The sequence below is a fragment of the Centrocercus urophasianus genome, unplaced genomic scaffold (assembly GCF_019232065.1).
Source record: "Centrocercus urophasianus isolate 14NV4802_14NV808 unplaced genomic scaffold, USGS_Curo_1.0 seq_9, whole genome shotgun sequence".
In the NCBI taxonomy this organism is placed as follows: domain Eukaryota; kingdom Metazoa; phylum Chordata; class Aves; order Galliformes; family Phasianidae; genus Centrocercus; species Centrocercus urophasianus.
The window spans coordinates 22,493,215-22,511,000 of NW_024885532.1; the positions used below are offsets into that span (position 1 = coordinate 22,493,215).

Consider the following 17,786-nt stretch of genomic DNA (forward strand, 5'->3'; position numbering starts at 1 on the left):
TCCCTTTCCCTTTCCCTTTCCCTTTCCCTTTCCCTTTCCCTTTCCCTCTCCTTTAGCTTTTTCCTTTCCCTTCTATCTTTCCCTTTCCCTCTCTCTTCTTGGCTTCTTGAAGCTCTTGTACAGAAGAAAGTGAAGAATGGCAGAATTGAGGAAAAGATGGAGGAGGGGAGATCTATTTTGTTATAACAAAAGGGATGAATATGTGAGTTGACCTGTGGAGGTGGAAAAGAGCAAAATGTTATGAAGGTTCGTGTGAACTGAAGGGTAGGATGCTAGAAGGGACAGCAGACGACTGGTAGTCACTGGGGTGGACATAGAATGAATAAGAAATAGGAAAAACAGGAAAAGACGGGATATGGGCAGTGTCAAAAACTCTCAATCATCTGAGACACATCCTAAAATTATGTTGGTTGAGGGAAACATTGCACCTTTTGTTATAAGGTCTTGGCTGTTGGCTTTAAACTATGAGGATGTGATTGGGGAAATGCTTTTGAAAAGGAAGAGATAGCTCATTTTAATTGAATACTCTTACTCAGTGGAAGACTGAAATAATAAAAATGTATTGCTTAACAGACTTATAATGTGACTGAGATGCTGCTTAAAGAAAACTACCTCTTTATATTGTAGATTTATCTTCAAAGCTGTGCAAGTCACATAGGTCAAGATTGAACTAATGTGCCGATGTCTCTGAGCAAATGTTTTGTACTTATTTTTGTTGCTGCTTTACCAGTTTTGCAGTGCCTTAGTACACAAAATCAATTGCAGAAATCTGAGCTGATATAATACACTGTTACAACATTATGAAGCAATCAGTACAGTTTGTGGTAGAGAGACCAGACAGACACTGGGAAACACTCACCTCGGTGGTGTTCAGTAAATTCTGAAGGTCTTCAGCCTGCTTGTCTGTTTTTGGAAAAGCCCACAAAACTTCATCTCTGAAGAAAACAAAGGTATTTAGGTGAAGTACAAGCACATGAAACTAGAGCAAAGCTGGGGAAGTAGACTTGGTCTTTCTCATCTTCCATGACTTGTATGCCATGAACTCGAAGAAACTTCAATAGTGAAGGTGCTGAGCCCCATTCCAGCCTCTAGTTCTGCCAGTTGTATATATGCAAGAGCTGAGTGGCCAGTGCAAGATTTTGGCAGCCAGCACCTACTGCAGACTCTGACATTGCTTCTAGAAGCTGGCACCAGAACTGGAGCTCACAGCCCTTGCTAAACTGGAGTGCAGCAGCACTGGTGTAAAACCAGCCTGAACTGGGAAGATGATCTTTCTGTCCTTAGTTCTTCAGTCTTCACCATTGTTCAGCAGAGACATGGGCCACCCTGCTGGGGTGTAAAAGTCCAACATGACATTTTGTAGATGTGAAGAGGGCAGTGCCATCATGATTCCTACTCCAGTTCAGTTTTCCTAATTTAAGTTCTCTCCCTGTGCCTGTTACCCATGGTCTCAGGTGCTCTGTACCACTGATCTCCTCGCTCTTTGCTTAGGAATTTACATTCCCCCTTCTACTTGACACATATGACCCAGACACACAGTAGAGACAGGTAGCTCTTCCCTTCTGCCCCATTCCTGACCCCACCATTGCTGGCAGAAGAGAAATTTGTGCACAGGTTGGCCAGAACCAGAGAAGAGCTCTCCATCCCATTGCTAGTCCAGAGTAGTCAACATGTAAGCAAACACTTTGCAAGTGGGAGGGAAGAAGTACTTCATCTCTTTGAAGAGATCTCTGTCATCTGAATGCTACCTTAAGAAAAATGCCAGTTTGTATGATAAATCCAGCCCTGATCTTCAGCACTCTGCAGGACATGTAGTTCAAAATTGCATTGTGATGTGAATAAAACAAAATAATTCAGGTGAACAGGGTAAGGAGGAGGAGACTCAGGGTAACTTTGGGCCCTTATTTTCGTTTTTTTGGGCTGGATGACTCTCGTCCTTTCAGTCCTATGAAACTGGTGGCAGTGCATAAAGGAAGCCCTATGTGCACACAAGCCCTAGCTGGAAAAAAAAAAAAAAAAAAAAAAAGAGCAGACAGAGCTCTCAAAGCAAGCACTTTCAAGCTGCGTAACACGATTGTCACAACTCATTGTTGTGACTGATTTCAAGCCAAGACCTGACAGCATCTGGCAACCAGGTGATTCATCTTCTCTACTTTTAGCTGGGCTCCACACAATCACTGCTGTTTCTCATGCAGAACCAACAATATGCCAGCCTTTTTTCTGTCTCAGCCATCATTTGACACAGCATCCAAAGGCAATCAGAGATAGGCAGAGGTGGCACTTCAACTATTTCATTAAACAAGTGCACACCAAACTTTTTGTTTAGGGTTATCTTAAAAGCAAATTTGTTTTCTGGGAGGGACTTTTCTCAGGGTAGGGAGAGGGATGTGGTTTTGTGTTACAATTCCCGCTCTCCCTGTCCTCCCCCTCACTGATGTGCTCTAGTACCAGTGACTCCACTGTGCCAGCCTCTGCTCACAGCTCCCAGCATTTTCAAAACACCACCTCTGTTGTGCCTCTGTACTCAGCACTGGTGAGGCTGCATCTTGAATACTGTGTTCAGTTTTGGGCCTCTCACTACAAGAAAGACATTGAGGCTCTGGAGTGCATCCAGAGAAAAGCAATGAAGTGGAGGGACCTGGAGCACAAGCCTTATGGGGAGTGGCTGAGGGAATTGGGATTGTTTGGTCTGTAGAAGAGGATGCTCAGGGGAGACCTCATTGCTCCCTACAACTACCTGAAGGGAGATTGTGCCAAGGTGGAGGTGGGCCTCTTCTCCTTCATAACTAGCAATAGGACTAGAGGGAATGGCCACAAGTTGCTCCAAGGGAGTTTCAGGTTGGATGCTAGGAAAAATTTCGTCTCTGAAAGAGTGGTCAGGCACTGGAATGGGCTGCTCAGGGAGTTGGTCGAGGCGCCATCCCTGGAGGTGTTCAATAAACATTTAGATGTGGTACTAAGGGACATGGTTTAGTGGGGAGATACTGCACTGATAGGTGGACAGTTGGACTGGATGATCTTGATGTTTTTTTCCAACCTTGATGTTTCTGTGATTCTGTACTTTTCTTGGAGATCCAGATTCAATAATCACACCATAAACTTAAATACCTGACCATTAATTCCTCCAGCACTGGTGGTCAAGTAAAAGTAAGAAGTCAGATAAAATATATCAACTTTAAAATATTGCTAGTTTAGCCATTTTCATAACTGGAGGCGAGAGGGCTTCATGCTTTCTAGTGGGAAGTACCATACTCTTCTGTATGGGTCAGAATTCAGTGTTTTATTTACATGTTTAATAAATGAGCCTCCAAGCACCATACAGCAGTGTTGCTCCACTGAATTCACCTAGAAGTTTATTTAATTCATCTCTTATCTTAACCTCTCCACCTCCATAGCAATCCACAACAAAATATTACTGCAACACAAAACAGAGAAAAATGGTCCTGTTTTTAAGGCACAGTCTCAAGAGAGACACTGACTTGGGGTACAGTCACAGAAGGGCTGTGAGTTCTTATTTGTGTAAACATTTGGGTTCTGAGAGCATGCTGTGTTTAATCACAACTCCTATAGGTTGTTCAGCTTGTTTAAAATCACCACTTATCTTTTTGGTTCTACCTATTAAGACACTGCAGGTTTTAAACCACCTGCCCGTATAGAAAATAAAAGCACTTTGGCTGTCTTCATCTCTGACATATGCTCTCATGTCTTAACAAACTATTTGGTTTCAGGGCATTTTGGAAGTTTATCGATAGGAACCAATAAGCTGCTTCTGAAACACTGTACAGATACAAAATGGTTATTCAAAAATGATTTATAACTGGAGAAACAGTCATAAAAACTGCTTTAGAAAGAAAACAGATTGTTAGCACTTTCTGAAATGGTTTCTTTTTCTACCTCAAGAAGTAATTCATTTAAGGCCTTGTTTTAAGGCAAACAAAACAAATTATTTTTTCCCATTAAGTTTCAAATGCCCTTTATTGGCATTCAAAAGCACTGAATGAACTGAATTGATTTGCACTTAGACTGGAAAGAATAGTTTTAATATGATTAAAAACATAGGATTTATGGATGCAAAGAAGACTTGGAATAATTTCATTTCCTCCACCATCTATATATTAAATTGAACCACAGATCCAATTACATGAGCAATAAATAAATGTCAGCATTTGCCAAATGTTTTCTTATGCAAGTTGGAACTACTGTGCCTCAATATTTTCCCTGTCCCACTCATCACACACTAAGAACCCAGCAGCCACAGCAGGTATTTACCTTGGAAGTGTGAAGGCATGCTTCTCTTGAATCCGGATAAATAGAGTAAAAAAGAGCAAGTACATCATCATCTTCACAGCATCTACAATGAAACCCAATTCCGTTGGAAAGCCAAGGGTTTTGGACCCATATTATTGATTTCAAAAATGTTATTTGAAGAGTGGTTAAAATTTAATGCTGTCTCTCACTCAACCCCAACCTCCTGGTAGCTAAGTCAATATGACAGAACTCCCTGGGCAAGCTCTGCTCATATTGAGGTCACCCTGCACAGGAAGGATAAGGTACATTTTGGGCATTTTCATGTTGATGAGTCACTTTGTCATCTGAGCCTTTGTTTTATTTCGCTGTGGCTTCATTTCATCGTGGCTACAAACCACAGACATAAGGAAGAGCACCAAGCACGATGTTTTTGTGTTCCTGTCATATTTATCGAGCTCTAGCAGCATGCTTTGCATTCAGTACTCCTACAGCATCTCACAGCTGAGCATGAAGCTGGTGAGAGAAGAGGCAATGATGTTATGAAGTCCAAATGATAAAATCCTAAACAGGAAAGATTTTTTTGCTGGTGTTTTCTAGAGAGAAATGAAGTGGTAATTTCTTGCTATCGAGAGCCATCCCCATAGCTCTGGATGAAGCATCTTCCCCTACATCTCCCACAACTGATCTCTATCTCCTTAGTTAAAATCTGATCCATCCAAGGATTTCAAGTTGCTTGTGTTGCTCCATATGCCCTTTGCTGTGACATCCTGACATCCAGCCTGGCTTGTGCTTTCTACATGTCACAGTGAGTTAGCTTTTCAAAGAGGAGTAGCAGTTCATCTCATTAATTTTGTGTGCTCCAAGATTTGTCTCACGTATTTATATCCATACTTGTCCAGACAGGACATGCCAAAAAGTTGCATGAGTTTGACATGTCCAAAATGGATGAACTCCACATACATTCTGTGCTTAAATGGTAAACCAACTTGACAGGGACATGGCAGGCTCGTTACATGGTCAAAGTCCTTTTTTTCCACACAGTTGCAGGCATGGCACTGATTAGAGAACACCCCCATGACAGCCCTATGCAGAAGAGAGATGCTCATTTATGTCTCAAGCATTATGGTCTTTAGCTCTTGGCTAGATGAGTTATAGGTGTGGAGAAAGAGAACAAAATCTGTAGCAGTTTCATCCACGCTGTCTTATGTAAAAGATTCTTCGGCTGACTGGTTTTGTTCCATAGGATGTTCATCGCAGGGCAGGGCCAAGGAGTGAATCCACGTACTTTGGAGACACCACTGAGCCCATACCTGGGTGTGAAGGAGAAAATTAAATTGTTTGACACTATGGGAGTAGCTTAAGATTATAGCTCTGTAGCACAGAGAAAAATGCCTGCAAGCAACCTCTGAGTTAGATAGCATGGTCTATGTTGTATTCAACATCCACCTCTAAAACTATTCTGGAATGGTCCAGATCAGACCCAGTGCTCCAGGTCAGCAGGCAGCCATGGCTTCAGAGCTCAAATGCAACCCTGGCTCTCTTTTATTTAGGTGGGCAGATATATCCTAGAAAGTCAGACTGCAAAGTTTTAGGGGGGTGAAGTCAGCAAAGGTGAATCAGCTGGTGTTAATATCTCTGCAAAAATAAACACTGAAAATTCACCAAACTGAAAACACGGGGTTGAGATCAAATTGGACACCCAAAGGAAACAAACAAACAAACAAAAAAGGCTTACAGAAAGCTAAACCACTGACTCCTCACCTAGATTTTGTAGTTCCCTCTTTATCTTTTCTAAATGTTGTTCAAACAAACAAGAAGTTCCGTTAAGTCCCACAGGCCATTCCCAGCATGGGAAGTGGGCAGCACCCTGCTGTCGTGGTTGATTTTTAAACTGATGGTTCAGATATTCTCCACTCATTGTAAACAAAAAGAAGCTGCTGGTAAGTGAGAAAATACAGAAGACGAAACTTGGACATCAAGTTGTTCCTAGGTCTGGAAACACCTGATGTACATGAATTTAAAGAAAAATTAAATCTACTGAGAAAGATGAAGAAGAAATTGAAAAAATAGTGGAACAGATTTACAGGTGACAAAGAAAAGGATCATTTTCATATATGTCTTAACATGCTAATTAAGTGGTAAAAAGGGCTGCTTTACCATATCTACCTGAGAAGGAAATTCTGGATCAATGGTAGAAATCAGAGATTTCTGTATGTTGATTGCTTTCTCTATGAGTTCTCCAGCTTGTCTGCAAAGAGATGGTTCACATCATGTCTGAGAGTCACCATTTGCCTAGTTGTTTCATGGTTTTTATTATTGTTATGATTGTTTCTGATACGTACTGGAAATATTTCACAAACCTGCATGAAAAAAAGATACAGTGGATGTTTGAAGAAATCAAAGGCACTCAATGAAATTCTGAGAGAAGGACGTACCCAAGCCCAGTGGTTCAAATATCACACATCAAAATGCAGTGAATAGAAAGGGAAATGTAGGATGAGAGATTAAAAAATAACCAGTGAAAGACATGAGTGACCATGAGTGTACCCACCACTCTTTCTTATCTGAAAGCTTCTCAGGGCTCGTGGCTCAAGCTAAGATGTGAAACCATTGCCTTTCAAACATGTGCTGGATGTTGCTTATTTGGATCATTTCTGCTTTTTTTTTTTTCCCCTTCCTTTACTGTTCCAACTACACAAACAGAATCCCACCCCTCGCTTACACAGCCTGCCTCAGTAAAAAGGGCATGCACAACGTGCAAAGCCAGCAGCACCAATTGCCATGCTGGGGTCATTTAATGGCAGCTCTGTACCTGCCACAGCACTTGCCCCATGCCATCATCACCACCTCAAGAGCAGCACCCAGCTGGAAGCCTATATAGAGGTTACTGGCCAGCGAGCACCTTCATGAAGTGGGTTGTTTTTCAGAAGCATGAGATATCTTCACAGATATATTTGTACCACGTGCCACACATTTCACACACAAAAGCAATTTCTGTGACAGTTCAATCTACAAGTGGATTAGATTTCCCCTGCTGATACATTTATACCGTGGTACTGAGGTTTACTCTGATGATCAACCACTATACATTGACTACTCCCAAAGCATTTTCATAAGTAAAAAATCTGACACAGGGATGGGAATGTATTTAGACACCAAACGTAAGCATTAACTTCCTTGCTTTCGCTCAGCTGTTAGGGGTTGTCATTTGTCCTTTGGTGTAGGTTGACATTCCCACCATCCTCTCATCTCATCCGCTTAGATGAAGAGATTCAGTGCAGACTGTGACATCTGAGTGAGCCACCTTTTGCTGCTTTCATAGACATTGCAGAGAGACGAGCACTTTTGGGGAGGAATTTGTCTGACCTGTTGCAGACATCTTGCTTAGTGGGTAATTAAAGGCCTGGTTCTGTTCATTCATGGCAAGAGAAGCTGGGGTGACTTCTTGGGGGTAGAAGGACGGATTTGTTCCAGCAGATCGCGCTGATATCTATCTCTCCCCCTCAGATCGGATAACTGTTGTGAACAGGAATACTTGCTGTGTTTCACTTGTTATCTGAGTTTGATTCAATTTCAAGGTATTTTCATATTTTTATTGACAATTTCTAGGCATATTTTTTTTAGACTTGGAAGAGGAAAGATTGGATGTAGGAACTATTGTAAGGGGGGATTTCAGCACATTGAAACCTCCCTTTCTTGAAGAAATATATTTTTCTTCAGTTGGGAAATTCATCAAAACCATTCCTTTCCAGCTTCTGATGAGTCAGCACTCCCTGATGAAGGGCTACTTGGTCAAAAATTCCAGCTGAGTTCAAAGGTTTTGCTGCACCTGGATTAGTTATTATTACTGCTGCACTGAGCAGACTGTGGGCTATGCTGAACTGGTGCCTGCATATATTAATGCAGCAGACGAAACCTAAAGCCTTGCAGTTATAGTAGATCACTTGCCCTGTGCTGATTTCTGTTAACTTCTGGATGTGCACGGGCTTTTGCTTAAAAAGGAGTGGTTGGACTCTAGATTTTAAAGCATATGACAAATAAAACAGTCTCTTGGTTTCCTTGTTCACTACTACTGCTATTGGAATTAGGACTGGCAGTACATACAGCTTCCTGGTGTCTTTGTTATATTGCTTTTTGAAGTATAATTACCCTTTAAAGGCAAAGAGAGATCTTCACTCCTTTGGTTGCTTCTGTTTCTCCCTTCCCTTTCTACATGTATCGACATCCTTTGGATTTTGTGCTGGAGCCATACTTCATATAGATGAGGCTTTGGCAAATCTTTTATTATGTGGTTTAAAATAGGAGGGCTACAAAGATGATCAGAGAGCTGGAGCACCTCTCCTATGGGGACAGGCTGAGAAAACTGGGGCTGTTCAGATTGGAGAAGACAAGGCTCTGAGCAGACCCCATAGCAGCCTTCAGTACCTGAAGGGAGCCTACAGGAAAGCTGGGGAGGGACTTTTTGTAAGGATGTGTAGCAACAGGATGAGGGGAAATGGCTTTAAACTTTAAAAGGGTAGATTTAGACTAGATATTGGGAAGAAATTCTTTACTGTGAGTGTGGTGAGACACCGGAGCAGGTTGCCCAGACAGGCTGTGGATGCCCCCTCCCTGGAAGCCTTCAAGACCAGGCTAGATAGGGCTTTGAGCAACCTGGTCTAGAGGGAGGTGTCCCTGCCTACAGCAGGGGGTTGGAACTAAATGATCTTAAAGGTCCCTTCCAATTCAAACCACTCTATGATTCTATGACATCAGTGCCTAAAAATGTATCAGCAGAGGAGGTCAAGCACTCATGTCCCATCTATATCAGGGTGTCATTACTCAAGCACCCTGTGTGCCAGCACAGGTGGGATGCTGGGCTGGGCCTGGGCCTCTTGCTAGACTGGTCCTGGGCCTCGTGCAGGACTTCTGCAGCTGTATTTGATGGTGAAGAGTAGCCAAAATGTGATCAGATAAAGCACATTGAAGGAGGAGCTGCTTGAACTGCTGCAGCTGGATGGTCTCGAGACAACTCCAGTGACTCCTATTAGCAGCACCCTCAGCTTTCAGCAGCCAAGTGTCACAGGATTCCTTTTGAGCTCAGCCAGGCTGCCTTCCCTGATTGCTAAGCTAGCTCACTGCCCAACAGAAAGGCTGCTGGTAGCTGCAAAACCGTCAATTAGTGGATGGAAAGATCAGGAGGAAGGGAAAGACAGCTGTTATCAGTAGCCACATCCCTCAGATGATTCTCCCTGGCTGGGGTTACCGTATTCTGCTACTGGTGTCATCCCCCTGACTCTTCCTGCTTCGTTAATCCATAACAAGTCCCTCCAGGGATGGGCTCCCAGCGGGTCCGTGTGGCTTAAGGAGAGCACAAGAGCCCAGTGGGTCTGTGCTCTTCCTCTTGATCCTTTTAATACAGGTTCAAGTGCAAAATTAATATCCTTAAAAATATTTACAGGCTTTTGCCCTTTTTTGGTTCATTATCACTGTCGATGAGGCCAAAAGTAACTGGCTAGCATCCTTACATGAGGCAAAGGGTGACTAAAATCTAACTAAACTGTGATCCCCATGGCTTGCTATGTGGTGCAGCTGAGGGCTGCTGCTCATGAGCCACACAAGGATGCAATTAGTTTAACAGCCCTTTATTATGAATGCGGCAGAACAGAATTAGAACTCAATTTACAAGGCTCCCTTTCAAACCTATTCAGCTGTTAAGGCCGCATCATCTTTCAGCTTTCCAAGGCATATAATTGATAAATGATTTCTCCCTGCACACCTCAGCATCTCATCTTTATTCATGAACCAATTAATCTCCGTAGGACACTGTGATCATTTACATACATGGCCAATGTCACCAACCTCTGTCATTTCAGTCTGCAAACAGTTTTGCAGAGCATGAAACCACCAGGGTGGCAAATTGTGGTTTATCTCCAACTGCCTGTGCTTCTGGCATTTCTCCCTCATGTCAGTCCCAAATATAAAAGTCAAATTCTACCTGCGTTAGAAAATGATGAGTTCACCTGGCAGAAAATGAAACTCTCAGCCCTGCGTGAGTGCTGGTGTGTGACTGCTAGATACGAACAGAGCCTGAAAATACACGTTCACTTTGAGGTTTTGAGTACTCACAAGTTGCCCCCCACCCATTTCATTCATTTTTATCCTTCTGTTGCGGTTTCGCTTTCCAGGTCAGCAAAGAACATGCTGTAGTTCAATTCAGCAGCAAATTGTGTATGCAGGTTGAGGAGGTGAGGATGCGTCAGTCCTGGCTGAACACTTTCCTCATGAATTTGGTTTCCTGAAGGGCTGTTATCAGCTTCTAGCCAAACAGTGTGTTCCCCAGGTGACTCATGTTTTTGTGCTGCCAGTAGATACTGATTTATTTGCCTGCATCTCAACAGCTGGCCCTTGAAGTGTGACATTGTTAAACAGAGGACATCAAGGGGAGCCACAGGAACACTTGGGGAAGGTGCTGTATGCACTGTGTGCAGTGAGCGTGCTTTGGCTGAAGTGCAAGAGGATGGATGTACAGACCCCTTTCCCTCTGTAAGTCGCTCCAAAATTAATGCCTCCTATTTATTTCCATGAAAACTATAGCAGATGCAAAGAGCACAATAACACTATTTGATAAAGCAAATTCTTAGCTACAAAACACTATTTTTTTCTATGTAGTTACCACCCTTAGCTGTGCATTCTCACCTGCTTGCCATGCTTGTAAAAATTTGTACCGGTGGACGTGACCCATCACATCCACTGTTTGGTCTCCATAAATATTCAGTAAGTGTTGATGAATGTTAATGGGTGCATCTTTTTTCCAGATGGAAGAATTCAGTGACACACCTCTGCTTCATACACACTTCCATCTCATACACCATTTTGTCAGACTGCCCCTCTGCTGCCATATGTTGCACAGCAACAAAATGTAATGGAATATTGGGGGGAAGATTCAACCTCTACTGTCATGTCACCAACATCCACCTCTGACACTGTGGGCCAACATAGCAAAATAGGAGACATTACTTTCACACCCTTTTTCTGTGTACATATATATATCCATATGGACACATATATACGAATCAGGATTGCAAATAGCCAAGGAGAAGTGATCTCTGTCCCTGAATTTCCCTGAATGTGTCAGCAGTGTTTGCTGCTCTTCTCTGGACTGCCTAAACCTGCCCACATTGCCTGCATGGCTGCTGGCAGAGCTTAGAAGAGTGGCAGTAAGGTTTAGCAAGGCAAGAAAGTTTGTGACCGCACAGGGAGATCCCATGAGCACTGTTCATGGACCCTACAATTAGCAGAATGTATAATCCCAGCAAAGAGGCGTTTATGTTTTCTACAAAGTCTGCTCACCATGTGCCCAATGTTGGCCTGAGAAGGATCATAACTGAGGCATTACGGGGCACTGCAGCCATGACCCCTGATACGAAATGTGTTTTGAGAGTGCGACAAGCTGCAGGGGCAATGCTAGTGGTGAGGGCCTACATTTCTCTTGAGATGTTTCACTAGCAAACAACCATACGTGAGTCTTGAGGTCTGGAAGGTTTGAGGCACCTGGTACACATCCACCACCTCATGTATGTGTCCTGTTCTGTGGAGGCAAAAGCAAGGGAGGTCTTCACCTTCTGATGGCGGAGACACGTCAGGACTGGTCAGGAGACATCTCCTCTCCTCAGTGACAAATCAACACATAGTCCAAGGCGCCTGGTTTGCTTAACCAGAGCCTGGACAGACCGCCAGGATGTGTGACAATAGGACATTGCTTTTCTGCCTGTGTGAAACAAAGCAGCACTGTGTGTGTCGCTCACCTGCTGGGAGGTTTCCCAAGTGCACATGGAGGGGTTTGTCTCCATGCTTTGTGTTTGCAGATGTTCCTTGCTGCATTCCTTTAGATCCTTGACACGTGCACTAAATGAGTGCCAACTCTGGGGGAGCTCAGTGCTTCCACACATGATCAGTTTTGTGGCTTTCTGCCCTTTACGCAAATTTCAGATTGGTGAACATTTGGCCTATGGGAATTCAGGCATATTTAGGCTTTTGGTGATTTATTATGGATCTGTGATGTACTTTTCAAGCAATAATAATTTGCACCCGGGGAGGAAATTAGGTTTTCTGTAAGCCTCTGTTGCCATTTGAAAGCAATCAGTGCACAAAAAGTAAATGAAGTGCAATTAAAAAAAAAAAAAAAGGGGGAGGGAAGGAGCCACGAGGATGAGGTGATTTTCTTGGTGGCAGAAGAGGACTGACCTGCATTAAAAATATGAACAAAGTAAGAATTTAATCAAATATCGATCCTAATTAATAGAATCATAGAATCACAGAATGGCTGGGGTTGGAAGAGATCTCAGAGATCATCTAGTTCCAACCCCCTGCTGTAGGCTGGGCAGGATTTGCTTACCCTAAGATATATAAGGTCCTCAGATACCACCTTAGATTGGCAGTGGTGGACACCAGCGCCTGAAATTGTGCTCTGCCCTTGGAGGAAAGAGTGATGCCCATTCATTCCTATCTCTGAAAGAAGCAAAAACCTGACTTCATCTGTATGAGAGCACGTGCTGCTGGTATCCCCTTCCTAAAAGTAGCCAGGAGAAATGATTTACAGCAAGGTGTAAAATCCTCATCATGCACCTAATTATGCTCTAGTGCACTATGGGGGGATATTTCCTTCTGAGTCCATCTGGTGATGAGACCATACCCTGAAGCACGTGGATTGATTGCCCTCATGGTTTTATTCTCCTAGTTAGGGTAATTGCTGATGCTTTATTTTTATTCATATGAATAACTAAGCCTTTTTGAAGCTTGGAAAATTATGATTAATTGTGCGAGGAAAATCAATAATGGAAGCGCTTACAAAGCTAGCTTGATTTGGGAGTGATCCTGTAGACAGCTGCTTTTTAAAGTGATGGAAAAAGTTGGAGAAAAGCAACAGCATAAAAATTCCAAACCTTCCCCCTCCTCCCAACCCCTCTTTTATTTTTTGGTGATGTTTGCCATGGGATTAACTCTTTCAGGAGCAAGCTGGAGCTTTATTACAGGCTCCCGTTACCAGTCCACAGAAGCAAAACCTCAAGCCCATTAAAAAAAACCCCAAACCAGCCCAAGTATATTAGTCAAACTGAAGTGATAAGTGAAAATATTTATACACCCTTACAGTTATTCCCACACTGGGTCCGTGACAGCTTTATTTTTCACAGGAGACGAGAGATAGGGATGAAGAACGGCTAAGGCATTCACGGCGGTATCTCTGCCGACAGATCTTATTCCCTTTTGCATGCTGATGGGCGCCAGCACTTTGACTAGGGTTAAACATCCCAATTTTTCTCCGTTTCCCAAAGGAGAGCATTTTCAGAGCTCACGTCTGCCAGTCTCTAAACCTCCAGATGAGCGATGCCATCTTGCGGCTAGCTGGCACTGCTGCACCGGTGCCAGGGCTCCCATGCGCTCAGCAAAGCCGCAGCGCTGCTTCGTTAAATCTGTCCCCCTTTCAGCTATGTGATGCACGCTTCCCCATCGGCACACGCCCTGCTCACAACAAAGACCACACGTTTGGCTTTGTAGAACACTTTATTTGGAGAGACTCCTCCTATCGTTGGATATCGGCTCTTTATTAAGGCAATTCTGAAGGGGCTGGAGGGGGTGGGGAGAAGGAAAACGAGACTGTATCAACAGGATCGCATTAAGGCAAAATTCCCTCCTTCTGCATTTCACCACAGCAAAATCCACGTGAAGGCCAGGACAGAAAATGACTCACGCCAAGGAAGAGATTCAGTGCAAACACCCGCTGGCCATCCATGGGCAGGGTGAGGTCCTCAGCTGGGGCAATCTGCAAGAGCCCTGGGAGCTGCTCAGCTGAGGATCCTGGCCTGGGTTCAGGGAAGCACTGAAATGTGTGTTTTGTTTGTAAGCACACATTTAAATGCTCTTCTGAATCAGGGCCACAGCCCTTTGAGTGCAAGTCTGTACAGTTCACTGTTTAATTTTTATTCAGTACATAAATATAACATTCCATGTCCCTTTGGTTAACTTCTTACCTCTGGTTTGTTATTGCTACTAACTGAGCATACCCCCTTAGTTTGCTTAACACGCTTTTCATTTCTATCATGCTTTGCAATCTGCTTAAGTTTTAAGTGTATTATGGCATGAAAATGAATTATCCTTTGGGGAGCATTCCCTGCAGAGGTTCCAGAGCTCAGCTGCTCTTGGAGGACCGGGGTACAGTATGGTGCTGTGAGCAGTAATGTAGTCTGTGAGTAACGCCAGTGATGGCAGAGGCAGAGCTTGCAGGGAAAGATACTGCACAGATCACATACCAGCAGCAGACAGCAGACCCATACACTTTTCTCTTTCCATCAGCATTTCTTAAGAGGATTCTACCATTCCAAAAATATAGTCTCTAACATTTGCTTTGGTTGAGGAAACCCATTTTGCAACCTCTGGTGCAAACTGAAGGAAGTGTGGCAGAAGCACTGCCAGAAGCATGAAGACATTTTCAGGCAAAAGCAGCATACAATATTTCATCACCCTAAAAGCCATCTGCATGTCCACAAAGACCTCCAGGTGACCTCTGCCAGACAATCCTGGTATCCATTACTTGGAGGTTATGTATGTATGCCTTCTGGAAAACTTATTCAGGAATATGAAATGGTTATATCTAGCAAAGTGGAAAGTAAGGCAAAGAAATCAAGCATATATTTCTGTTTGAAATAAAACATTTTCTGGATACATGACTTTCATATGATCTGGCACCATGTATAATATTCATGCCTTACAAGCATGAGCACCCTGCATGTTTCCTTGATACAGAGAAGAGCATCCAGTTTGAGGGAATCAAAAGGGTGAATACCAGGCATCAGTGCAAGTCTTTTGTGCTTTAAACTTTCTTCATTCCTTTCCCCATAAGGCAAGCAAACACTGTCATAACCATTTTGGGTTTTACTTCAACCAAGTCTTCTGGAAGAGCATAGACTCTTGCTCCGATTTTTCTTGCCATGGAGATGGCATATCTGCATTGCAAATGGAGGAAGAAAAACACACAAAGAAATGTATCAGTGCAGTAGCATTAATATTCCCTTTGTTATAAATGTTTTTCATGATCAATACTAGAGTGGGTTGGGAACTTTCTTAGTGGTTGACCAAAATTAAACTGTTCTATAGAAACATGAGAGCCCTGGTCATAAAGCACTAAATATCTTGTAAAAGACAGAGTATGGGCACCTGATCAAACTGTAGGTGTCCCTGTTCATTGCAGGAGACTTGGACTAGATGGCCTTTAGCGGTCCATTACAGCTCAAATCATTCCATGATTTCTATGATTCTAATGTTCTTTCATTATTAGAGCACTGACTACCTGCAGTACAGGTTAAACTTGTCTGAAACGCATTTAGTCTCCTATTAGTCTCCAAATAGTTCTGAAAGATTATCCTGACAACACTGGTCTTGCTCCTTTTCTTATCACTTTTCAATTTTTGTACATGAATAAATTCACAAGGAGGGAAAGCACAAAGCTGATGCTGGTGGACATCTGTGTTGTTGGAAATCAGTGTTCAGGGACTTCTGCTTGAGTTCTACTCAAAATTTGTGATCTGACCTTTCCATCCCCTGTTCAGAGCACGCATTGCAGGACTACTGTCTGATCTCTTGTGGATATGTATCTTTTCTCTATCAGAAAAATGCTAGAAAAATCCCAGGTTCTTTCCACTGCAGAGCACATTCATCTGTGAAAATCACCTTACAAATGCAGAGAAACATTCATGAGGGAAAGAAAGGTAGGAAAAAAGTCAGACGAAGACGTGAGCTGAGGGATGAAAAACATGGAGTACAGGAGGATCACAGAGAGGATGGCAAGGAAAGAAAGGAACAGATGATAGGAAAAAGGAGGGTAAAAGAACAGTGGAAAAAGTCTTTAAAATAAATATTTGCAGCTGTGATTGCCTTGCAGTCATCCTTTTCTCTTTTGTAGCTGCCACAAAGTAAAGGAGAAGCTAAACTGATAAGAGACTGGGAGGTGATCAGGTAACTCTGAAAGGACAGGAGATGATGCTCTCAGGATGGCTTCCTGCTAGGAAATCATTTGCACTCCAAAAAGACAGCTTTTCAGGCATGAATCCTGTCTCCCCTTTCTGCCTTAATCATGTGCCTGTGCCACCTGTATTTGACAAACAAAGTATCATGACATCTAATTACTGGTTTTCCTGGCTTACAATTGTTGGCCTTATTCCCTATCTCCAAAAGAGTTTTAAATTTAATAAGCCAAAATAGGAGCTTGGGAAGCCAAGTGATTTTGATCTCATGAAGTGAGCAATAAAGCAGGAATTGTGACATTGTATACTTCATTTCCAATGATAGCCTATTTTAGTGCCTATCTTCTGGCCTTCATGCTTTTAACTCTGGAGGTTCTCAGCTGAGGATGTGCCAGATGAGAAGCACAGCAGAGCTGTTTCAAAGACCATCAGGCAAGCCTGAGCACAGAGTTAAGTGGAGTTGTGTCACTTGGAACCTACTTAGCATTATTTAGCTTCTCCTCATCGTTAAGATCCTCTGTTTTCAGGAGGTCATATTTGATTGATCCTGGTTGAATGGCATCAATGAGGTCAAGGACTGGCATGCTGGTGCTGATTTTGCCATCCTGCATGGATGAGAAACACAATTAGATGCAAGAACAGGAAGACATATCTCTCACAAAGCCAGAGTCCAGGCTCCAGAGCAAAAGCCGCTCATTTACCAGTGAGATCTTTATGAAGTGCTGCTCAGCATGATTTTTCATCTAAGGCAGACTCAGAAACCTTTCATGGATTTTTTTTTTTCTGAATGGGTGAGACAATATTAAATCACAAGACAGTGTTCTGAGTTTGCTGGGTGGAAACTTCAGTGACACACTGCATAGCAGATTCCTGAGCACAAGCTTCTAACAATAATCTGTACCTTGAAACTGGAGATGGTTGAATCCTTGCCAGCTGCAGTCAGTGTTTCATTGACCCAGTTGACAATGATTTCATCGTTCACCTTCTCTCCACCACCAATATCTTCCAGGATACTCAAAGTGTACCTTAAGAGGAAAGCCAGAATATCTGCTTTTGTTCAATGTCTACCATAACCTCAAACCCAAACAGATCAAATGCACGAACCCAATATACCTCTTAGACCCAGTATCTCCCCACTCCTCACACATTCAGAGAATATGTATATTATAACATGTTAATTCATCTAATGGTTCTCATTCACCCCCAATTCCCTAGTCATTGCTTTCAGAGTGTCAAAAGATTTTGATTCTCAAAATGCCTAAAAGGTCCCTCTCCTGGGATCTCAGTGCAAATGACTCACTCTCTTATTGTTTTAAAAAATAATCACTGACTTTATAGGCAGAAGATAATTGTTCTCTTCTAAAACTGATGTCCCGCATAAACACAGATATGAAACACTTCCCTATATAAGAGCATACACCCTGGAAAGACATCCCAAACTGATGGCAAATAATCACATCCTCCCTGTATTAATCACCTGATACACTCAAAAGTTGCAGAACGTAATCTGTACTCACTTCCCAGCCACTGGGTCTCTTT

The 17,786-nt window shown here is 42.9% G+C and overlaps 2 protein-coding genes across 6 annotated transcripts in view; both read right to left on the minus strand.

The window, feature by feature from the left end:
* The window catches only part of CPB2 (carboxypeptidase B2), a 16,738-nt gene extending 12,346 nt beyond the window's left edge, over positions 1-4,392 (minus strand). Inside the window, exons 1-2 of the mRNA XM_042839059.1 lie at positions 4,270-4,392; positions 860-935 (exon numbers count right to left, since the gene is read on the minus strand). Of these exons, the coding sequence (XP_042694993.1) occupies positions 860-935; positions 4,270-4,340 (147 nt within the window). The 5' untranslated portion in view covers positions 4,341-4,392. The remainder of the gene's footprint in view (positions 1-859; positions 936-4,269) is intronic.
* A 9,380-nt stretch (positions 4,393-13,772) lies between these two features.
* Positions 13,773-17,786, minus strand: part of LCP1 (lymphocyte cytosolic protein 1) — a 44,919-nt gene continuing 40,905 nt past the window's right edge. For all 5 annotated transcript variants that reach the window (XM_042838760.1, XM_042838761.1, XM_042838757.1 and 2 more), the window contains 3 exons: positions 17,149-17,272; positions 16,728-16,852; positions 13,773-15,230 (listed from right to left, as the gene is read on the minus strand). In XM_042838760.1, coding sequence (XP_042694694.1) covers positions 15,098-15,230; positions 16,728-16,852; positions 17,149-17,272 — 382 coding nt within the window. In that variant the 3' untranslated portion in view covers positions 13,773-15,097. The remainder of the gene's footprint in view (positions 15,231-16,727; positions 16,853-17,148; positions 17,273-17,786) is intronic.